This window comes from Panulirus ornatus, chromosome 7 (assembly GCF_036320965.1).
Source record: "Panulirus ornatus isolate Po-2019 chromosome 7, ASM3632096v1, whole genome shotgun sequence".
Taxonomy (NCBI): Eukaryota; Metazoa; Arthropoda; class Malacostraca; order Decapoda; family Palinuridae; genus Panulirus; species Panulirus ornatus.
In genome coordinates, this window is record NC_092230.1 from 2,329,023 (window position 1) to 2,351,985 (window position 22,963).

At 38.1% G+C, this 22,963-nt stretch overlaps 1 protein-coding gene across 1 annotated transcript in view; it reads left to right on the forward strand.

Moving 5' to 3' along the window:
* The first annotated feature begins 1,819 nt into the window (after window positions 1–1,819).
* Window positions 1,820–22,963, forward strand: part of LOC139749652 (uncharacterized) — a 239,300-nt gene continuing 218,156 nt past the window's right edge. The window contains exons 1-4 of the mRNA XM_071663822.1: window positions 1,820–1,835; window positions 2,147–2,318; window positions 11,276–11,363; window positions 19,087–19,243. Of these exons, the coding sequence (XP_071519923.1) occupies window positions 1,820–1,835; window positions 2,147–2,318; window positions 11,276–11,363; window positions 19,087–19,243 (433 nt within the window). The remainder of the gene's footprint in view (window positions 1,836–2,146; window positions 2,319–11,275; window positions 11,364–19,086; window positions 19,244–22,963) is intronic.

The following is a 22,963-nucleotide window of genomic DNA, read 5'->3' on the forward strand; positions in this document are numbered from 1 at the left end:
TTGCTGTTACAGCTGCTGCTTATGACAGGCGGAGGTAATGTCCCATGCAAGTCCTGCCGAACGTGGATGTTGGAGATGAGGTGCCACAGTGATACCTGCCAGGGAGGGTGAAATGACAAGAGTCAAATTGGGACTTCTATTGGCGCCCAAATGGTGGCTTGAGTCTGGTGTCACATCGCCAAGACTTTAGATACTGGAGTGGTATGCTTGTTTTTAGCGCAAGTCAACTGCTTGACTGCCTGACTGTGGTGATACCTGGGTTTATAAAAGGCATGAAGGTCAGGTTGTTGAAGTTGAATATTGCAAGCTCAGACCTCTCTTTTCATGGTGGACTGAGAGCAGCTCTGCTTATAGAAAGGGTCAGGTCATCTATGATTACAGCAGCATCTTTTGATCTGCCAATGCTGAACACTGAGTATGGATGTCTTGGAGTAATATCACAGGTTTGGCCATAGGGTGGGCCACCAAACTCATTTCCATGGGGATTTTTAGGTCAGGTGTGGTCACCCACAGTGACCTGCCACTGAGTCAGAGCATCATCAGTAAGGTTGATTCAGTTCCTTGGGACTGAGCTTTTTTACTGAGGAGGCACTGGAGATGGATGGTAAGTTTACAAATTTTGTCATTTGTTCATTAAAAAGTTGCATATCTATCTCCCAATTTTTATGGTTATTCCTATCTTTCACGTTTTTTGTGCTGTGACACCTTTGTCACATTTTTCAAATGCTTTTGCAAAGTATGTGTAAATCATTTCAGCATTTTCTTTGTTTTCCAGAGCTTCAATACTTCTATCAGAGTGGTCAAACAACAAGAGAGGCAAGACTTTCCTGCCCTGAAACCATGTTTTCCTGGATTATGTAGATTGTTCACTTCCTTAAGTTCAGTCAGTTTGCCTCATAAGACTCCTGAAAATTTTGATAATGTGCGATGTTAATGCTAACAGTCGATAGTTTTTTGGGACTGCTCTACTTCCACCTATGTGCAGTAGGGCCATGTGTCAGTTTCAGACTCTACAGAAGGATGCCAGAATCTAGATTTTTCCTGAAGAGGATATTCAGTGTTTATGCTAGACGTGTTTCCACATTTCTTTATGAAGACTTTAGTTCCATGAGTCTGGTCCTGGGATTTAGTGCATGTCCATGCTCTCAATGGCCCTCTCAAAATCCTTTGTTGAAGTGGTATATCTGCTATATGTGCAAACTGGGAGGATCACTGTTTAAGAAGTTTGTTGGGTTATGTATCCTTTATGGTGGTTTTTGGGTCACTGAATACCAATTCATATTGCCTTTTTGGAATGTCATTCATCTCCTATTAGTCATCAGTAAAATTACCTTCTCTTTTTGAAAGTATGGATCCAGCTCAAAACCATGTTATAGATTTTTGTCAGGAATGGTTGATGTTGAGTTTTTGATTATTGTACCTGAATTACTGGGATGACCCATTGAAAGTTGCCCCATCAAAAGCTGTTTCACCGTAGAGCTCTTGGCATTGTTTTATAATAGAACTTATTTGCTGTTGAGTTTTTTTATGTGAGTAATTGCTGATTGAAATGGGACTCATCACACTCACCATTTTGGTTCAGTTTTACTCACCAGTGACAAACAGCATATATAGAGTTCTCTCATCCAATTGGCACATAGCATCTTGTGTTCCTAACTTTAGTCATAAGCATGCATGCTTGATCGACTTCTCTTCTTATACGTCATTTTAGACATCAGTTGTGAATTCTCTGTACCATAATGTCTGGAAGGAGGTTTGCAAGTGATTGTGTCGGAAGTAACCTAGATTTATGAGAAAAAGAATCACTATCGAGGTAGAAATGGAAGCATTCAAAGGTAAGAAACAGCACTGTCAGGAATACATCTCCATATCACATATGTAACAGCGACCCTGTTGAAAGGTGAATCATTGAAACCTTTTTCTCCAGGAATGCATATTGAGTATTTAATGGGGATTCTATATAATCACTTCACTTCCCTTTCTTTCACAATATACAGTATTATCTTCATGGACAGCTTTATTATGTAATAAACTGAGTCTTTCATGAACTCTAGTTTTAAGTATCAATTTCATGATTCTCTTAGGTTAGCCTTAGTTTTTTTTGCAGTGATCTGGTAGTGATGACCAATTTACAATATTTTATTACTATTTGAAGGTGATCTGGAGCAAACCTTTGGAAGATGCTGTACCTATGGTGTCAACTGGGCAAGGGAGTCACAGCAGTGCTCCAGCTTCCCAGCCCCTGTCACTGGTATCCCCTCAGAGCAGCAGTCCATCTGCTTCAATATTGCCAGTATATGCTGCCTCAGGTATTTCAGGTAAGATGGCTGTTGCTAATTCATTGTTGTTTTACTGAAAATGGTATGTATGATTTATCATTAAGAAGAGTTAGTTTTCTTATTTACATTCTTGAATTTAGATTGAGTGGGAATTTCTATCATAGTCATCTAATAAAATTCATGCTCATACATAGCTTGCATGCATAGGTGCTCCCCTGTTGTGACAAACATTCTGATAACATGAACTGATGTGATGAGCCAGAATACTCAGTATGATAACATGGATCTTTGTCAAGTCATGCAAGATATGTTCCATATTTTGCTGCTGAAGGACAGCTGATAAAATGCAATTAGCACCACTGACACTAATGCTAGCTTCCATAAGATTATAGTGGTACTTAAGCATTTTAACAGTCAGCACTGCTTATGCTGGTTTTGCTACTATTTTTTTCTGAAACCTCCCCAATTTAGTCATGTTCTGCCTTCCATGATTTACTTTTATATAATACTGCACACCTTACTTCTGTGTAATCTATTGCTAAGGCAAAAAATGTGACATTATAGTCTGAAAATAGACACACATTTATATAGGGACTAAGAGTATCGGGAAATGTGATAAAGCTGATTGCTGTATCCCAAAATCTGTTGAAGAGCTATACATTGTCTATGTTATCAGTCAGTTTTAAAAACTTAATGGGTGGGTAGATTTAGATACTCTAATCTTTTCTTATTTCTTGGCTCTCTTAATTGGTACCATCTATATTGCCCTCCTCTGGATTTTCTCTATTCGCTCTTTGTGCTTCTTGAGAAGCATATTTTAGTTTTGACCTCATGCAGTATATGAACAGCTTACTAGATATTTCTGTATCCATATGATTAAGAGCTGTCCTGATATTTTCCAGCAGACAGATCGTATCCCTATGTGGACTCTGGTGACATGATATGGATGATGTCAGCTCCTCAGTCCTTCTCACACACAGATTTCTGAAGCTTATTTCTTGTTAGATAATAATCATTTTGGCCTTCTTTCACTCTTTTTCATCCTCATTGCTTTACATTACTCAGGTTGATTTTCATTAAGCATGTAATAGTCTACCTTGGAGTTTGTTTAGAGCCCCTTGTAAGTTGATTTAAGCCTTCTTGCTTTTCACAACCATGATGATGTTTACATCACCTACAAACTTATTCAAGTAGAAGTCCATACCTTCTGGTGAGTCTTTTCCATGAATCAAGAAGACTAATGGTCCCAGAGCAGAATCCTGCAGCACCCCACTGGTAACCTCTACCCATTTGGAAAAGGCCCCTGTGATAAGCATCATTTGTTCCCTTATTTCCATTGAAGGAGTATCCCCTCTTATGCCTGCCTGGTGACTTGACTTTTTGTACAGTGAGAAGCCCCATCTCTTGAACCTTCTATGCTCTCAAGTAGCCTATTAAAAGATCTTTGTGAAATGCCCTCAAGTAGGCTTTTAAAAAGCCCTTGTGAACTGCCATCATTCACTCAACCAACCACCACCCAAACACTGAATCAGTACTTCCTAACATCCTTTCTAGCTAGCTTTTTTCTCAGCTTCTTGAAATGGCCATTGGTTACTCTGGTGCTGCATTTCTTGAAGAACTGTTCACTTTCAGTATCATCCATCAGATTTACAAACATGAAGTCTGTTCTCAGCCCCCTCTTCTCTCTCTCCTCAACAGTGGACCACTTTGTGGCCCTCAGCCTCTCTTTGTGGCTCAGTTTGTAATTCTGGTAATGTGACACCTTAGCTGATCTCTACTGTAACATGTCAATCCAATCTTTATACATCTTTAGACACTATGAATAGACTTGATAGGCATAATCCATTTTTGGTCTGATATATGTAGTGAATAATTTTATTGACATGTTCTCATCCATATAGTTGAATACATTATATATAATATTTGCTTGTCAGCAGTTTGCTCCTTTCACAATTCTAATATGTAGCTCTGACAATGAATTAGGCATAAAGTCAACCCCTAGATCAACTTTGTGTGCAGATTCCTTCAAGTTGATTTCCAGCTAGTCTTGTCTCACCTTTGGTCTTTGAACCCCTTCCCTTACCATTTTTTTCAGAGTATAGTGTAAAAGATTTTTTTAATGCTGTTTTGAAATGTATATAAATAGGAAAAGCAACACACAAAATATTATGTTTGAAATAATGATTTAAAAGATATTACATAATGAAATACACAGCTGCTGTGAGTCCAAGGTTTCTCAACAAATACAAAAATGATATAAAGAATAGATATAACTTTATAAACTTTAGATCATAGAAGGCAGTAGAAATAACAAAGAAAATATGACTCTTTGTCAAAAAAATGCATAATCTTATTACTTCATTACTTTTGCCAGGTTACCACTTAAAACTTCCATTATTCCATTATGCTGTTGTCAACCTTTGCTTTACATGCTTGCTTTTTCCCTCAACAATCATATCAGTAAGCTCATTACAGTACAAAGGAAACTTTAGAAATATTGCTACACATTCTTATGTTTACCATTTGTATAACTGAAAGTATTAGTACCAACAATAGTAAATGTTTAGACAGGCACAATTAAGAGGTAAAAATACTTTTGTCTGCCTCATAGCATCAGTAGGACTGTCCAAGTCAGAACTTGGAAAATCTTAAATCATTATCTGCATTTTGTGTCTCTCTTGTCATCACTCATATTCATCATTACTTAGCATACTGAGAGTAAAAAAAAGGTGGAAAGGTAGAAATAAACCAAATGCTTGCACCTCTTCCAAGAGATACCTTACTTTGATTTTGTTTGTTGGAGTTCCTGGTTTAAATTTTTTACCTCTTTGGATGAGGTAATATCTTCATATGTGTGTCTGTGTGGTCATTGCTATCATATTCATCATCACACAGCATTTTTGGAGTGAAAACAGTGGAAAAGTGAGGAAAAAAAGGCAAATGGTTGGACTTCGGAGAGGTGCCTCATTATGCTATCATCTACAGATGTATATAGTGCTGTAAATCCATCTGTTGAAAGAAATTACTCTTACTATGCTCCTGTCTCATGGGAATAGTAGAAAACTTATCAGGAACTTTACTTGAGTTATCTCGGGAATATAACTCCTATAATAATATAACTCCTAAATTAACTTAGGATAATATTTTTCTTACACAAAAGATCAGCCTAAGTTTGCTTAGGGTAGAGAGGCAAGGGGTTGATATCCTTGAGTACCATATTGTCAAAGTTGAGCATTGCATGATAACTCCTTCCATTTGGTGTATCAGATATGATATGCTCAATGTCCATGCTAGTTTGTATGAAGATAAGATCTAGCAATGATAGTGAATTAGTCCCTGTCATCCTAGTGTGCTCACTAACTTGTTGGTATAGGAAATTTTCCTGTTTCTACTTTTAAAGGTTTTGTTTGCATGACTTTGCATCACAATGATAATTATAATTCCCCAAAGTCTATCTTTGTAATTGAAACCCCCTCATTATCAGTACCATCTCTGAGAAGTGAGGGCTTTACTGCCTCTTGTAGCATCCAGATTGTTCTTTCATTGTTACCGTTGTGTATTTGTGTTGGATAATTGCATTTCTGTAGAGGACTTTATAATAACACCATTATACACTTCCCATCAGTTACTCTTCCCATTTCGTATTGTCTAAATGACCTATCCTCCACTATTTCCTGAAACTTATGGCTAATGTGAAAATGCAGAATGCAATGATAAAGAAGGATTCTGCTGTGCTGCCACTTAAAGATAAGTGTCTCCCTGAGATAAAGAAGCTAGAAGTTTTAGGTATGTGGTATGGTATGGTGTCTGGATGTGCTGTAGATTGTCAGTTTATTTTCAAAGTTTTCTGTGGCTCTTTGAGGCTTAAGGGTTTGAGTTCACCTTGAATCAGGCAGCCTGGTACACCTGAAAAAGAAAAAATATATTGTTTGTGAAATATAAAGATCTTTGGAAGTAAAGAAAATGGTGGAAAATGTAAAGTAAAATGAGAACACAGGAAGTGAGTGAATGAGGGTATCTCTTATGGTTTAATGGTTGTATGATACCTTGTATAGAACATGGTTTTACTTGCTTTACCTTAGAAACAGAAGTTTCATAGAAATTTCACTTCACACTAGAATTTCTCTTTAAGTGAATACATATTTTTTATAAAAATTGAAAAAAAGTGAAAAGTGTATAGAGTGAGAATCTGGGCTGGGCTTGGACACAAAGCCACACACCAGCAGTGCTAGCACTTCAGACCATTTCATTGGTACCTTCAACTGGTATTTAAGCAAACAAAAATATGTAACCTACTGAAGAAAATAAGTATGATAATTTCTTTCTAATAACTGATGTCTGTAAATAAGCCATATTGGAAAAAGTAAAGGAAAAAATTCTCCTAAGAGCAGCGACATTAATTTGCACCTCCCATGCAGTCTCCATACAGGGAATGGTCATGAGTAGGAAGAAGAGAGACATTTGGAGAGGTGGAAATAAGGAGTAAAGATATGTCAACAGAAACAGTAGAATTTACTTGGTGAATAGTAAGAAAAAAGATTAGGTTGAAGTTAGATCCACTAGAGAGAGATATGACACACTAAATGATTTTATAATGAAAGAGACAAGAAACATAAATGTTAATTGTTTTGAAGACAGTCAGAATGGGAAATGATTTGACAATTGAAAAAAATGATATAGTCTTGATGTGCAAAAGTTGAACACAAGAAGAGGGTGAGATAACTTGATAATGATTGAACAGATTATAGATTGTTGGTTCATAGAAGTGGGTAGTGAAATGTATATTGATGCACTAGTTAATAGATTGTAGGTACATAGAAGTGGGAAGTAAGATACATACTGACACGGTAGTTGATTGGATAGGTGACAAGAAACGTTGTTTGAAAGACGAGCAGAAGGAGAGATAGCTTTGATACTGAAGAAAAATAACAATATTTTTTGTTGATGTACAAAAGTTGAATGCAAGAAGAGGATAAGGTGACATTGAATGAACAGAATATAGATTGTTGATTCATGAGTGAGGAGTGAAATTTATACTAAAAAAGTTGTAAGGTTCTGTTGATCATGCAAGACAAGAATAGCAGATAACCTCCCATTTTAAAGAAATGAAGGTATGAGTTGAAAAAAATTGATACATATTTAGATTGTGTATGAATTTGGCAACATAGATCTGTAAGAATATAGTTTGTTGACATTGACTTACAAAAGTTGAATATGAGTAGAAAGGGAGATAACCTAACATTGAATTAACAGAACATATCTGGTTAAAGTTATAGGAAAGGAGCAAAATGTTTATTAAGAAAAGTACTGAGGACTTTTTTAGATGCAATACTGTCTGAAATTTACACTCCAAAATAATTTCCTATAGGCGTTACAAGCATAGAAGACTATAATATGCTACCTCTGAAATCAGAAAATGCAATAGGCACAAAAATAGAGAATACCTTATACATATGAGTCCTGAAACTTTTCAACACTTCAACACCTTGCCAGCTACCATCAGAAACACTATGGGATGCATACTGAGAGGCTTGAGTACCCTGGATAAGTATTGTACAAAGTTTACAAGACCAGCAGGCTGTGGGCATCAAATGGCCCAGAGGGCTGCAGCCTCCATCAGCATGTTCAATCAATGAGCCATCATATTAGCCATGGCCCAGCCCATATGTTGGGGTAGAAGACCCAGAAAACAACATCAGGTATACACCAGGTAAGTTACTGTGACTAAAACTAGCCCACTAATAATTATAATACACTGGGGTATGAGTAATGAGGAAGTGGTGTATCATCTGTTGTCATCAGATTGGGTACTGTATTATGTATCAGTTGTTTCTTGTAGATACGTGGGGAGCAGTTCTACTCAAGGATATTGAAAAAAAAGAGAAAAACAAAGATTTTTTCTCTACCTCTGAGGTTTTTATTGATGTGTAGGCTGCACCCGGGACTTTGTTGCCACCAGCCTGTGAGTGATTTCTCTTTTATTGTATTGTCTTCATCTGTTTTTTTTCTAGTGTGCTTTTCTTAAAAAGGTTTACATGCTCACTGCTTCGCAGGGAATTAGATAACTCCTAGAAGCTTGATACTTTGGTCTAAGGAAAAGCCTGGGTAGTTTTCCTATCTTGCTGTTTGATATGTTGTTCCCCCTCTTGCCTTCATATGAGTAGCTTCCCAAATAAGGATCCTGACACCCCCTTGCAGCTAAGACCAAAGTATCTGGTATTGCCTGCTGTTAGGGTAGTATTACCAGCTGCTTCAAACCCTTCTTGTCTCAGGAGATGCTTGTATTTTAGTGGTGGTTTTCTTGATATTGATCTGATTGCCTTAACAGAGGCTATTTCCTAAGATTACCATATTAACCCTTCAGCAAGGCAAATACAATATTTTTTGTGCACAGTAGAAGCAGTTTCAAAATATTTAGAAAGAAACTTTAGATGATATACCAATTTTAAACATATAAGACCCATGTTTACCAGTACTACCTGCCTGGGTATTGGGAGAGTTAGTGATGACTGTGTAGGAGCTAGCTTTTCATTGGTTGTGTAATTGCTTTCCTTTGATCCAGGTCTTTTCTTTCTGCTTCTCCTACAGGAGGAATGCTGGCATTCAGTCCACAAACATACAATATCTCCTTGTCACACACACAACACTTAACTCACACAACTCATTGTGCACAACCCTAGGTTTCCCTGCAGTGAGTGCTTTGTGCTAACCCTGCCTTTTGGCAAAACAGTAGGAGCAGTAGATAGAAGTAGTAGGTAAGAATATTAGGTAGTAGCAGTAGGTACAAGCATTAGCTGGGAGCATTAGATAGAAGTAGTTTGTAACATTAGTTAGAAAAATTGGGTAGAAACTTTAGGTAGAAGTACTTGGTAGGAACATTAGGTAGGAGCCTCTGAAAACATTGCACTAGAGTTGCACTCTGTCAGTAGCCTGTTACAGATGAGGTTAAAGGCTAAGAAAAGGCACTGGAGTTCAACAGTTAAGGAGACTCTTTTGCTTTTGCCACCTCCCTGAGGGAGTTCCTAAAAGGAATAGGTGTCAAAGATATAGACAAAAGATATAGAAGACCCTTGTCTTGGAAACCTTTAGGAATTAATAGCTCTTTGTCCTAGCTTCTCCAGGGATTATGCTGCCTGTGTGGATGGCTCATCCAGACCAGGCACTATTGATAAAGATCTTTATAAGGAAAGCTTTTTCACATGGTTTTCTCTCCTTTGGAGTGGATCCACATTGGAACTCTGTGCCACTAAAACCAATACTTTAATTTAGAATTTTTTTCAGTTGCAGAAATTAGGACTGTTTTGGAACCAGAATGATCCTTTCTCTAGCTATTCATTGATGAAAAGGTTCCTAGATAACTGATTTTCAGGAGTGAATTCATTGATAGCCCACTTGTGGGACAACACTTATGTGCTCTTGCAGGTAAGCCATTTCTCTTGATGTTTGTGCTACACTAATGTACAAACTTTTATATAACATTTTTCTCCTTATTCAGTTCAGTACAGGTTGGCCTGAAATACATTTGCCTTTCATAGAAAATTTTGTCTTGGAAGTAACTAAAGGTCTGTTTAGGTTTCTTTTGTAGCTTTTTATCACCTCAAGAAGGGCAGTATATCTCTAACTTCTTGAGAGTGCCCTCAAAGAACCTCTGTCTCTTGGCTCAGGCTTTTACAGATGGGTCTGATTTGAGATTAACCTCTATGAACCTTCATTTGAAAAAATGGTTGCCCTTTTGCCTTGGCTCAGAGAGAACTTAAGATTATCAAGCCCCAGTTTTATGGACTAGTTTGAATTAACTATGTTCAATAGTATCCTTTTCATTTACTCTTTAATGTTTCATCAAGAGAGTTTGATACCTTGCCAAGCCATTTCTTTCGGAAACCCTTTAGACTTTACCAAGTTTGTCAAGGAGACCATTTATATGTGTACCTGGTCCTTGAGGCCCTTCTAGTCAAAATGTATATATCTTTAATACTTATTCCGACAGTAAGTATTCAAAGGTTGGAATGATATGAAAAAGATTTTTAGGGTCCCAATGTAAGGATGACACAAGTATCATAGAGCAGTCTAGACATTTTATGTGGACTTTGAACACATCTTATTGCGAGTGTTACAAGGAAATGGTCTCCACCTTACCCCTCCACAAGAGCCTTTTGCTGGAGGACATATAGTAAGGTGTTTGGCACCCTTCTTTCAACTTTGCCATATGGCCTCTTCAGTTTTTGATCTTTTAGATGTACCTTGTAGCTCTAGGGTTTCTTCTTTTGTGAAAATCTGTGTTCAAAGTTTCTTTGAATCACCAATGAAGGTTTTTTGTCTTGGTGGTTAGTCTCCAATTTTCCTTCATAGTGGTATGCTGTCATACTCATGGGATTAACCACAAAGGAGAGGAGTGTAGGTTTTGAAAGTTGAAAAACTTTTCTCTCCGAGGCATAGTCCCATGAGCAATTTTCCTGGATTGTTAACTGCTCAACCTTCCCCCTCCTTCAGAAAACCTTTTCTCTTTACCTTCAGTGACTGCCTTGGCTTATCATTTATAGTTTGCAAAAATGTTTGAAGTAGTTGTCAGTGGGCTGGTCACTGATGTCAAGCTGGTGACAGTTGCTGATCAGTGGAGGGGAAACCGTAAAGATGAGCAGGTGTTGCAAATACCATTGAGTCATTTGCAAAGTGTGAGTGGATTGATGACTGCTGCCTCTTTGCTAAACATAAGGATGGACAGAGACTTAACCTATATTTTCCAGAGAAAGTATTTCATGGTCACTAGGACACTGGCTCTTAGAGACTTTATTTTTCAATGTTGAAGAGGAACATTTTAAAAATAATGCCTGCTAAAAGTTTGCTCATATCCCATCATTTTGGCCATTCCATTTTGCTAGGAAACTAGGGAATCATCACATTTCCAACTGATGATGATAACCTATGAAGTGTTATTTGCTGAATTTGAATTTTAGATGGAATATGATGAGCTGCTAATAGTTTTGTTTTCTAAACAGAGATGAACAGTGCCAGATAGGAAAGCAGGCAGCACAAGTAGGCCAAGACTGTGTAACTAGCAATAAAGAAGGAGGGGAATACTTTAAGGTAAGAGATTATTCCTGTTTTTGTGAATATGTTTTATATTTGTGTTAATGAATTTTGTGTAAGAAATGAATTTTAACAAAAGAAAAATGGCTTGATGTGGACTTTTGTCCATGACTGGAGCCTTCAACATAAAAAAAGATGAAAATTATTAGTGAAATTAGCAAATGTGGGCTTTGAAGTATGAAAACCTGTATGATTACCACAAACAAAATGCTATAAACATCAATTGGAGCACTTTCTCTCATGGTGTGGTTAGAGCATCATCTTACCTGGTAAGTAGGATTTATTCTCTGGAATTCAGTTCTTATGAACTCTAATATATTTAGTAAACCAGTTAATGCTAGTTTATAGAGACCCAGTGACCATGCAGGAAGCTGCCTAGACTAGTAATGTCATTTGGTGCTGAGGTGAAGGTGTAACTTTGTAGCACAAATGTACAACTTTCACTGCGCAGTTGAGTCTGTCTTGAGCCTGTTCCAGAAAGGACCCAAGAAATTGCTTTTCCAGAAAGGATAGAGGGAAAGCAATAGAAAAAAAATAGATGGATCTTATAGGGCTGTGCCTTTGGTTGACAGAATTATTTTTATGATTCATAACTTACATTCTTGCCATTAAACAGAGCCCTATTACAGTCACAGAGCAAATTTAGAAGAAGATGGGATCTTGTGACAACTTTTACGCCTAGCATTGAATTTGTCTTTAATTAAGGTTTTCTTTTTCTGGAGGGGACTTACCTAAAGCCTTGGAGGGGAGGATCGGATCTAAGTTGTGTTGTTGTGTAATAAATGAATTCTCAAATCTTGCTGATCTCATTTAACTTGTACTTCTTAAACAGAGCCAGGATACAAGCCACATTTTTACATTGTAGGCTCCTGAAGTTAACTGTGGTTATAAAAAGAATACTAACTTGATCCTACTTGAAATGTTCCTTTCTGAGAGAGACTGTTAGGAATATGGAAGAATTAACAAATTTTCCCTTATGTAACCATGTTTGAGACTAATGAAATTCTTTTGTGTTTTAACTGGACATAAAGGTTGATATTCTGTTGAATTTTCTTAGGATTGTTTTACAATAGGTTTACCCTGGATTTATGTTTCCTTAATAGCAAGTAATTTTCTGTTTGGATTAGTACCCATAAAAGTAATTTGATACTCGATTTCATTAGCTGTCCATCTTCAGGTATTGCAAGAATTCTTGTAACTCCCTGATCCCAATGTTATACAAAAGAATTGAAACAGAAGCAGATCACTGGGTGCTATCGAAGCTGTTTTTAGTTGTGGTTGATATCAGAAACTGATAGTTTAATGTGGTAAATAGAGGACACCGAGAGGCAACAAACAGACAAAAATAAAGTTGTCCACTGGGCTAATGAAAGCAATATTATTTACAACTCCCCTGGTACAGAATACTGGATAGATGCAGACACTGTCACATCTTGACTGAATGGTGTGAAATACCTCAGAAGAATGATGTCCCACAACCTTACCAACAGTGAAAATGACAAAGCAACAGTTGCTTCTTCCAAAAAAATGGTATAATGGATCCTACTGATTTTAAGACAAGACAGGAAAAACCAATGATGACACCCTTTAAGTTTGTAGTGTCATCATAAATAGAATTCTGTTGTGTGCTAACATCCTCTTACAAGGCAAGCAAAAGCGTTGAATTAGAAATTTTTCAGATATCTTTCATGATCCATATTGATCTGGTAAATGAGCTGAACTACCAGGAATGACTGAAGTGACTGAGACTATATACTCTGTAGAGCACAGACAGGATGTATACCGTATCATCATTTGCATTTAGAAGACCCAGAAGGCATGGTCACCAGCCAACACTCAAAAATAATTCCCAACTTTCATGACAGGCATGGAGGACACTGTAAAATATTACACCAAAAATCAAAAGGCATTATAACTACAAAAGGAAGTGGTAGTTGGTAGGCAAGCAATGACAAAGGAGGTATATTACCAGTACTGCCCACCTGGGTATTGAAAGGGTTTATGACAGTTGTGTAGTGAGCCAGCACTTCATTGTTTGTCAAGATGCACACCTCTGACCCAGGTAGCTGTCTTTCCTTTCTGCCTCACTCACACGTGGACTACTGGCTTTCGGTCCATGAACACATGATCTCTCCTTGTTACACGTAATACGAGACAACGCTTAACTCACACAACTCATTCTTTGTAACTCTAGATTTTCTTGTGGTGAACACTTTGTGCTAGCCTTGCTTTTTGGCAAAATGGTAGGAGCAGCAAATAACAGTAGTAGGTAGGAACGTTTAGGCAGGGGCACCAGGTAGAGACTTTAGGTAGAAGTAATAGGCAGGAGCATTAGGTAGTAGTCAGTAGGAATATTATTTAGGAGCCTCTGCAAACACTGCATTAGAGTTACTCTCTGCCAGTGGCCTGTTAAGCGTGAGGCACTAAAGGCTAAGAAGCACCACCGGAGTCCACTAGTTATGGAGACTCTTATTACAGTGGCCACCCCTTTTAAAGAGTTCCAGCTGGAACAGGCATCAGAAATATAGATAGATGGCACCAAAAGAGAGAAGATGCCTTTAACGTTCAGGAATTAAGACTGTTAAGCACATTACCTTCACTTATCAGAGATACCTGTGCACAGCAGATGATATTAAAAAAGGCTCAGGACAAGTCTTCAAAAAATGTACTATAACCGACCAGACCAAGGCTTGGAACTGTTTGGGTGACCAGTGACCCAACCCTGCAGTCTGGGACCAGTCTGAGCTGTAGAGGTAGAAGATCCCTGACTACTACTTCAGGTATACTTAAAGCAAATAAATCAGCTAAGAAAGAAAATGTGTAAACAGTTTTTCTGGATACATATATATGTTGCATTATGGATAAGCATTTAACATAGTTTCCTCAAAAATATGGAATCCACTTCTTGTGTAGTTAGCATACTAATGTATTATTTCAATGTAGATATATCAGGAAGGAAGTGATGTACAAGCAGAATGCTCTGGAAGAATATTTCTACTGCTTCATGTATACTTACATAAGGCCATGATCTTTCACTGACTCATTATGGATTGTATCAAATTTTTAGAAATGTATACCTAGGTATATTGTACAAATTGATGATTTATTGCCTTACAAACACATTAGAAAAAAGACACTATTAAGGCATTGCTTTCTGGATATTAATCATAGTTTCTGTGGTCAATATCATAACCAATGAGGTTAGGAGGTACTGCTCTTGTGATACAGGCTCAAAATTGGGTAAATTTTTGAATTTTAGTGCCTCTAGGGGATACTCTACTTTTTTGGTGTCCAAGTCTCACCATGGCTTCTCATGGTGACCTTGTTAATACACCCTTAGGGGTGGAACAGAAAGGGGAGGCTTTGTCCAACTCCATTTGGGCAATAGTAGTATTAGTTTTTCTAAATACAGACAAACACTTGAGTTGTCCTGGGGTTTTATTTTTTTTTGGACAATTTCGGAGCCCTGCTGTCTCTGAGAGACACTGTGTTGGAGTTGCCCTTCGCTAGTGGCCTGTTAAGGGTGAGGCACAAAAGGCTAAGATGCAGCACTGGAGTCTACCAGTTTTGCAGGGGAGTTAAAGGGATGGCAGTTGAGGTTTATGGTACTGAATGTAAATGGGATGATTGGTAAGGGTAAAAGGGAGGAGCATGTGGAGAAATTTGAAAGCTATAGTTTGAATGTGCTGGGGCTTGAGGAAATCCATATCCTTGGGCATGGTGTATAGAGTGAAAATGGAAGTGATGAATGCAAGTTATGGGAGGAAGTGGAAGGAGGAGTGGTATGGATGAGAATGACTGAAAATTATTAGGGAAGAGGGAAAGAAGTATATGCAATTGTGCTGTTACCAAAAGTATAGGAGGGTGTTATGGAGCATAGATGGAATGTATTAGGAATAGCATGGAGGAAAGGAAACACTGGAATTGTGAAATATGCATGGGTATATGTGTACGTGCCAGTGAATATAAAAACTGTGCGAGGAAAGGATGAAAGAAAGCATTTCTGGAGAAATTTGAATAACTATATGAATGGTTTTGAAAAGGAGAGAAAGATAGTTGTAATGGGTGATATGAATGCAAAGGTGGGATGCGATGAAATTGGTGAGATAGTTGGTGAATTGGGAATGTCTGGAGTAAATGAGAATGGAAGTTATTTTGTGGATGTCTGTGCTTAGAGGGGTTTATTCCTCGCAAACACATTTTTTCAGCACAAGCTGATCCACGGGTATACGTGGATGAGAAATGACAAAAGAGAAGAGCAAATGGGTTTGATTGAGTCTGTGGCAGTTGACAAAAGGTTTAGAAAAGGTTTGTAAGATGCTAGAGTTGTGAGAGGATTCTGTAGAGACTAAACATTTTGTAGTTCTTGTGGGGATGAGGATGAGGGAGAAGTGGTGGTGTAAGGAAGAACGGAGAGGTAAAAGTATTAGCAAGTGAGAAGATGAATCAGAAAGAATGTAAGGAAGAGTATGAAGGGAGGATGACCGAAAGTTTAGGTGGAGATGCAATTGAAATAGAAACTCAGTCATGTGTGATTGAGTTGTTTAAAATGTTTAGAGGAAGACTGTAAAATCTTTTAGGATTGATAGTTGGATACAAGGTCATGAGATATGGAAGTAAAAAAGGGAAATGCATGGTGTATGGGTGAGATTATGAAATGCTGTGGAAGAGAAGAATAAGGAATATGTTAGATTGCTCAAAAGATATGTACCAGTAGAAGTTCAGCAAAGGAGGAGAGAAGAATGTAAGATGTGTAAGCTGAATGTTAAGAAGCTGGTAGAGTTAAGCAACGAAAGAGATGAAGATATTGAAATAAAGTTGAATGAAAAGTTTAGGGAAAATTAAAGATTTTACTGGAAGGAGGTGAAAAAGGAAATAGGTGGATATCAGAGTGGAAATGATAAAATAATTTGTAAGGAAGAGGAGTTGCTAAATGAAAAAGGAAGATGGAACGAATATTTTGAATAACTGATGAATTTTGAGAGAAGGTGAGGCAACAGTATGGAGGGTGAAAGGAAGAGGATGAAAGTGTAAGGCCTTAAAGCAAAAAGGGAAGGAAGAAGGGTGACAATGAGGCTGAAGGTAGAAAAGGCATCTGTAGTGGATGTTATTATGGCTGAATTGCTGCAGTAAGGAGGAGAAAGTGTGACAGAGTGGATGCATTTGATGTGTTGTCTGATGATTGGGTTAAATCTATTATTGATCCTCTACTCAAAGGAAAAGGTGTTAAGGATGTATGTAGCAATTATAGGGGAATATGTCTGGAAAGTATACAATGAAAAGTGCATGTAAGAATGTTGATTGATACAGTGATGGAAGTGACTGAATGCAGAATATGAGAGGAGCAAGGGGGTTGCAGGAAAGATAGGAGATATACAGATCAGATTTTATTGGTGAAAATGACTGTGGAAAAGCATCAAGCAAATGTTAAGATGTTTGTAGCTTTTAAGGATCTGGAGAGAGCATATATTAGAGTCAAGTGGAATGCTTTATGGAATGTGCTAAGGATTTATATGGTAGGGGAACAACTGTTTGATGGTGTGAAAGCCTTCTGTAGAGTAGCAAATGCATGTGTAAGAGTGAATAGAGAATTGAGCAAAAGTTTCATTATACATGTATGAATGATACAGGGCTATGTGATGTCACCCTGGCTTTTTAACATATATATGGATGGTGTGATAAGAGATGTGAAAGCAGTACATATGGAAAGCGATGGAGTATATGGGTGAGGTATAGTGGCTAGTGACAAGCCCATTTAAGGATGATATTGTGTTGTTTGCTGAGAGTGAAGAGGAGTTGCAGAAGGCAGTAAGTGTGTTTTATGATGCGTGTGAGCATAGGCAGTTTAAGGAAAATTCCAGTAAAAGTAAAGAAATTATGTTTGAAATGAAACAGAGTAAAATATATATATATTTTGCAAAACCATATTGAGTGAAAGAAGAAATTGCAGTAGACTGTGTTATAGATATGGGGGAAGAGAGAGACTGGAAGAGGTGAGAGAATTTAAGTATTTAAGAACTATCTTGGATAAGTTCCATGGAATGGAAGCAGAGGTAAGGGAGTAAGCAGCATGGGGTAGAAGAGTCATTGGGTCCCTTAATAGAATAATGAAGGGTAGGATTGTAAGTATGGAAGTGAAGATAGGATTAAGGGGCAGCACGGTCCTCCCAACACTGACCTGTGCAGCCTGAACATGGACATGGATGAGTTACAGGGGTCAAAAATCCAGGCTGTGGACAAAAATAGTTTGAGAGGAGCATTTGGTATGACTAGATGGAGTGAAATAAGAAATGAGGGCATGTAAGAGAGGTGTGGAATGGTAGGGCATGCAGATTTTGAGTGGAGTGGTAGCGTAAGTAAAACATAATACTTTGAAGGGGTTTTGGCATGTGGAAAGAATGAAAGACAGGGAGTTTGAAAGAAGAGTGTATGTTAATACAATTAAAGGGATGATGCAAGAGGAAGACTACCTATGACAAGGGAAAATAGAGTGGAAGAATACTGGAGGGAGAGAAACAGTGGAGGAAATGCATGGGATGGGTTATGTGAGGGAGGTATGTAAGGACAGGGATGAATGGAAACATTTGCTTTGCCACTCCTCCTGCCCCCTCCTTTTGATGGGACTTCCCAGAGGGAATAGTCGTCAGAAATATAAATAGATAAGTAGATAGGTCAACATTCAGGAACACTAACATATTTAGGCTCCAGGGCCTTCTTTACTCTTGTGGAGGACTCCCACCTCTCCCTCACCACTTCCACTCCCTGCCATTCTGGCCTCCATATTCTCCTAAGTTAAGTGGTGAGTACTTGGCTTTAGCTCTACCACCATGGCAAATTATCAGCAATGGTACTCATAGGTATGCAGGTAAACCATGAACATGCACCCTTCAACCCTGGCCACTACCATTACTCCTTCCCTTCCTGGCTACCACACCCTTTTCCTCCTAGTAATGCATCCTGTATTGGAGTTTCACTTTGAATTAAACATTTTACATGTTGAGTTGCAGTGATTATGACTCCTGACATTTCATTTTCCTTGTGGGTTTGCTTGTACCTCTTCTCTGGGGCCAATCATCACCAGCATCAAGGCTCCAGTTCCAAGACCATCTCATTTCTCAACCTGCCGCAAATGACCCTTCCTCTCCCACTACAATCCTGCACCTCCAGTTGCTCATTGCTTCTGGGCAAATTATTTCATTTTATGTACCTTAACCAGTAAAGCATTGTTGTTGTTTAATGTTTTCATGTCCCTTTCTCAGCTACATCACTCCAGCAACCCAATAAGAGCACCCACTAAAGCATCATAGGAACCCATGGATGAAGGGTCCTTGGGTGGTATTATGATAATGTACCTTGCATGAAATAGTGATGATTAAGGCATTCAGTTGCTTATGCAGTATTACTATACTGTACCTGCATGAGGTTGCATTATGAGTGAAAAGTCACCTTGGCAAGGCTGTATCATGGGGAGCACAGTCTTGAAGGACATACTGCTTCAAAGGAGTCCACATGTCCCTGCTTTTGTATGTAGCATAGCCTTAGGCTACAGGAGCCTCTGGAAAGATGTCATAGATGACATCAGGATTTTTTTAGAAGGTCATTGGGTGATTATACATAGCTGTTATGTCTCAGACACCATAAAAAACATTTCACAGACCTTTATTTTGTCATTCATTTACACATTTTGCAGTCTGATTGGTCATCCCATGAATGTTTTCAGGACTGCTGCCAAGGTTGTAAGGTGGGCTTATACACTGGCAGTATGGCCATGGGTTGCAGTATGAGATTCAGGTTTGGGTTTCCATGGGACATTGCCTACCTTCAATGTTGCACTCAGACCTCACCTGGAGGATCTTCTCATGATGTAACAGATGCTGGTAAGTAGTATGATTTTAAGTATAGTATGCAGATGATATCTTTGGATATAGGCATGGGTGTTGTTAAAGTTTTATGAAAGGAAAGTGTGCTGTGTATGATATATAAAGAGAGTTGAATAGCATATGATGACTAGTTACTAGGTAATGGACACAGGAAGATCCAATTATTAATATATTGAATGAAAAGAGTGTATCATACAGTTTCTAGTCCAAGGTGATTCATCTAGTCAGTTTGTTGTAAGTGCTGTACCCATGAATACATTACTCTAGAAGAGACAGATTTTTGTTGTTTTTTGGCACCTGATCATTCCCCTGGAAAAGGGAATGAGGTGGTTAAATGTTTTGTTTCCTGTACTACAATGTAATTTCAGTATTTTCCAGCAAGTAGTGTACATCTTTTACAGTCCTCCTGATGTGTAGGCACAACATTGATGAGATTCAACTCTAGCAAATGTAAAGGAATGAGGATGGGACAAAACAGAAAGGCCTCAATATGATTATTACCTAGCATGAAGTAAGCTACAAGATTCTGTGTGTGAGAGGGACTTGGAGTAGGCATCATCCTTAAACAGTCACCAGAGTACCATTTTAGGAGAATAGCTAAGAGGACAAAAAGTCTGCTGGCAAATATCAAAATAGTTTTCAAGTATATTTATAAAGAAATATTTAACATGCTGCTCATACCCTACATATGGCCAAAACTAGAAGTGTGCTTCTTAGGTTTAGTTGTTGCATCTAAAGAAGCACAAAGAACTCGTAGAGAAAGTCTGGAGGAGGGCAACAAAGGCACCAGAATTAGAGAGCTAAGCTGCAAGTAAAGACTGAAAGCTTTGAATTTACCCAACCTGGAAGAGAAAAGAGTGAGGGATGACCTGATCATAACCTTTAAGTTCGTAAAAGAGATTGATGAAGTGGACAGTACCTTAAAAGATGTAGGGAACCAGAGGATATAATATGAAATAATGTTAGAAGCTTGTAAAAATGGATGTAAAGAAATACTTTTATAGTATATTTGAGTGATGGATGATTGGAGCAGGTTGACTGAGGACATGGTTGATGTAGGGAGTATATGTAAATTCATGAGGTTGTATGCTAAAAGAGTGTAATACTCCCTCCCCTTGCAGTACAAATAGGTAATGAAGCCATGAGTGAAAAAACTCCCTTCCCTTGCAGTACAAATAGGTAATAAACTCACATTCTTCTGCAGCTACTCTTCACTCACAGCATACAACACAGTATTATCTGCATACAAGCTTGTCACTGGCCACTATACCTCACCACCACACTCCATATCTGCACCCCCTTACCTTGTTTTGCTTTCATCTCTCTTATCACTCCATCCATATTTATGCTAAAAACCCACAGTGACATCACACAGCACTGCCTCACACCCACATGTATACCAGAATTTTTGCTCAACTTTCCATTCATTGTTACACATGTATTTGTTTCTCTATAGAAGGCTTTCACACCACCCCGCTGTTTGACCCCTAATCCATATATCTTTAACATGTCCCATAAAGCATTGCATTTGGTTTTGTCATGTGCCTTCTCCAGATCCATAATAGCTGCAGATAGTTCCATACTTTTTGCTTGATACTACTTCACAGTCTTTTTCACCACAAAAAAAAACTGATCCACACATCCTCTACATTTCCTAAAACCCCCTTGCTCCTCACTTACTCTACATTCGGTCACTTTCATCTCTCTAACAGTCAACACTCTTGCTTACACTTTTGAACTTGCTGTTCAGCTCCTAATATATCCTTGCATCATATTCTGCTGTATTTCCCTCTTATTCACATTGCCTGATTAGCTGCTTCTTAGCTGAAAACTGGCTCCTGATAAATTTATGGACTAGTATTAGATTTCCGAAGTGACTTTGCTTATCTTGAAGCTTCTTTGCTTCATCACATCTTTTATTAAACCCTTACTTCATTTCTTACCATTCCCTTTGTATTTGAGGCTTGAGGTACCCATGCCTCTACTCCCTTATTGTAAATATCACTGAACCTCTCGGTGCAATACCCTGTTACTTGTCAGCTGAACTTTGTCCCATTCTACATTACAGTAGAAATTATTGAGGTTTGTGTAGTTTACACATTTAGATTTCCTGTATATTTTATGTCTCACCTTTGCTCTTTTAATGTCCACTTTTACCACATATTCAAACTTGAGCATTACATGATAACTTCTTCCAACTGGTGTGTTGCATGTATCATTCTCAATATCTATGCTAGTATGAGTAAAGATAAGGTCTAGTAAGGATGGTATGAATTCCTCTCATCCTAGTATGCTCTGCATCACTGTAAATGCTTGTGTCTCGATGACTTCCTATCACCATGAGAATCCAAATTTCCCTGTCCATCTCTTTGTGATTGAAATCCCCTAGTATCATTTGTTAACCATCTCTAAGAAATGAGTGTTTCAATGCTTCATGAACTATCCTGATTGTTCCTTCATTGTTATCATTGTATGTATGTATATTTTAGTTCTTATAATTCTTTGGATGATTATGTATTAATAACACCACAATGCTCTTATTCCCCACAGTTAATATTCCCAATATGTATCCTTTGAGTTAGCCATCATCTGCTATTTGTTGAAAATTAGGCTTTCTTTTATTAAGAGAGCTGATCCTCCTCCTTCTATGCCTTCCCTATCTTTCTTGCTATCATGTACCCCTCTGCAGAAAACAAGTGAGAGCTTGTTTCTGTGGTAAGCTTAGTCTCCACAACTCCAATGATATCAGGTGCACTTTCCTTATGCAATCCATGATAACAGTTTTTTACCACTAAATGTTAACCCATCCTCATTTTGAAACATTATTATCAGTCTAACCTTACCATCTCCTAATACTCCTGCTCTGTCTGCAGTTCTGTTGGGGCTGCTCCATCCTCTTGTCATGTGTGGCATCACCAGTTTTTTGTTTTCTGATTGTACTCTGCCTTTTTCCCACTTTTCCTTAGATTTATCATTCTTGATTATTGTCTCACTGAATTCCACCATGCCTTTAAGATTCATAGATTTTCTAAGTACCTCCTGGCTAAATAAATCCAAGTCAAACATGATCATAACTGGTTGCTCCCTTATGTCTTGGATATAACTTTTTATTCCTTTCTTTTCCTCTGTCACTGAAGTTGCATTTGACAGTCCTGTAGCCTCCACCACTCATTCATATGCATTTCATCCCTCTTTTCCCCTGTCTTCCTTGTCTGGTGCATAATCTTCCAATCCAAAAAAAGATCACTGACATACATCTGTCAACCTACTGTTTTACTAATCTTTTTAATTTTGGTGCCACCCAATTTTCAGTTAGGTCCCTCTGTGTGGAAGTTTCAACCTTTGTGTCACCACCCTTCTCTATATTCTGTCTTTTGGCTGGCAAGCACTGGTTCTGTATTCTCTGTGCTTTCTAAACCTTCCACCAATAAGCTCATGTACTTCCTTGATCACTTCATCTCTGACAGAGCATATCAGTTTTTCAATCACTTTGCTCAGTCTCATGCATACCTTTGTCTCCTTGGGTATATGTTCCTCTGCTACACTCTCAATACTCTTAATTTGCTTCCATATTTGCATCTAATCTTTGCTGCTGTTTTTATCAGTCTATTTGTGTTTTTCTTTTTCCTGATCAGCTTTCAGTATTATTCCAGCAGATTTGGTGTGCACTTATGTCCTTTCCTCTGCTTGAAAGTCTCTTAGTAATGCTCCTACAAT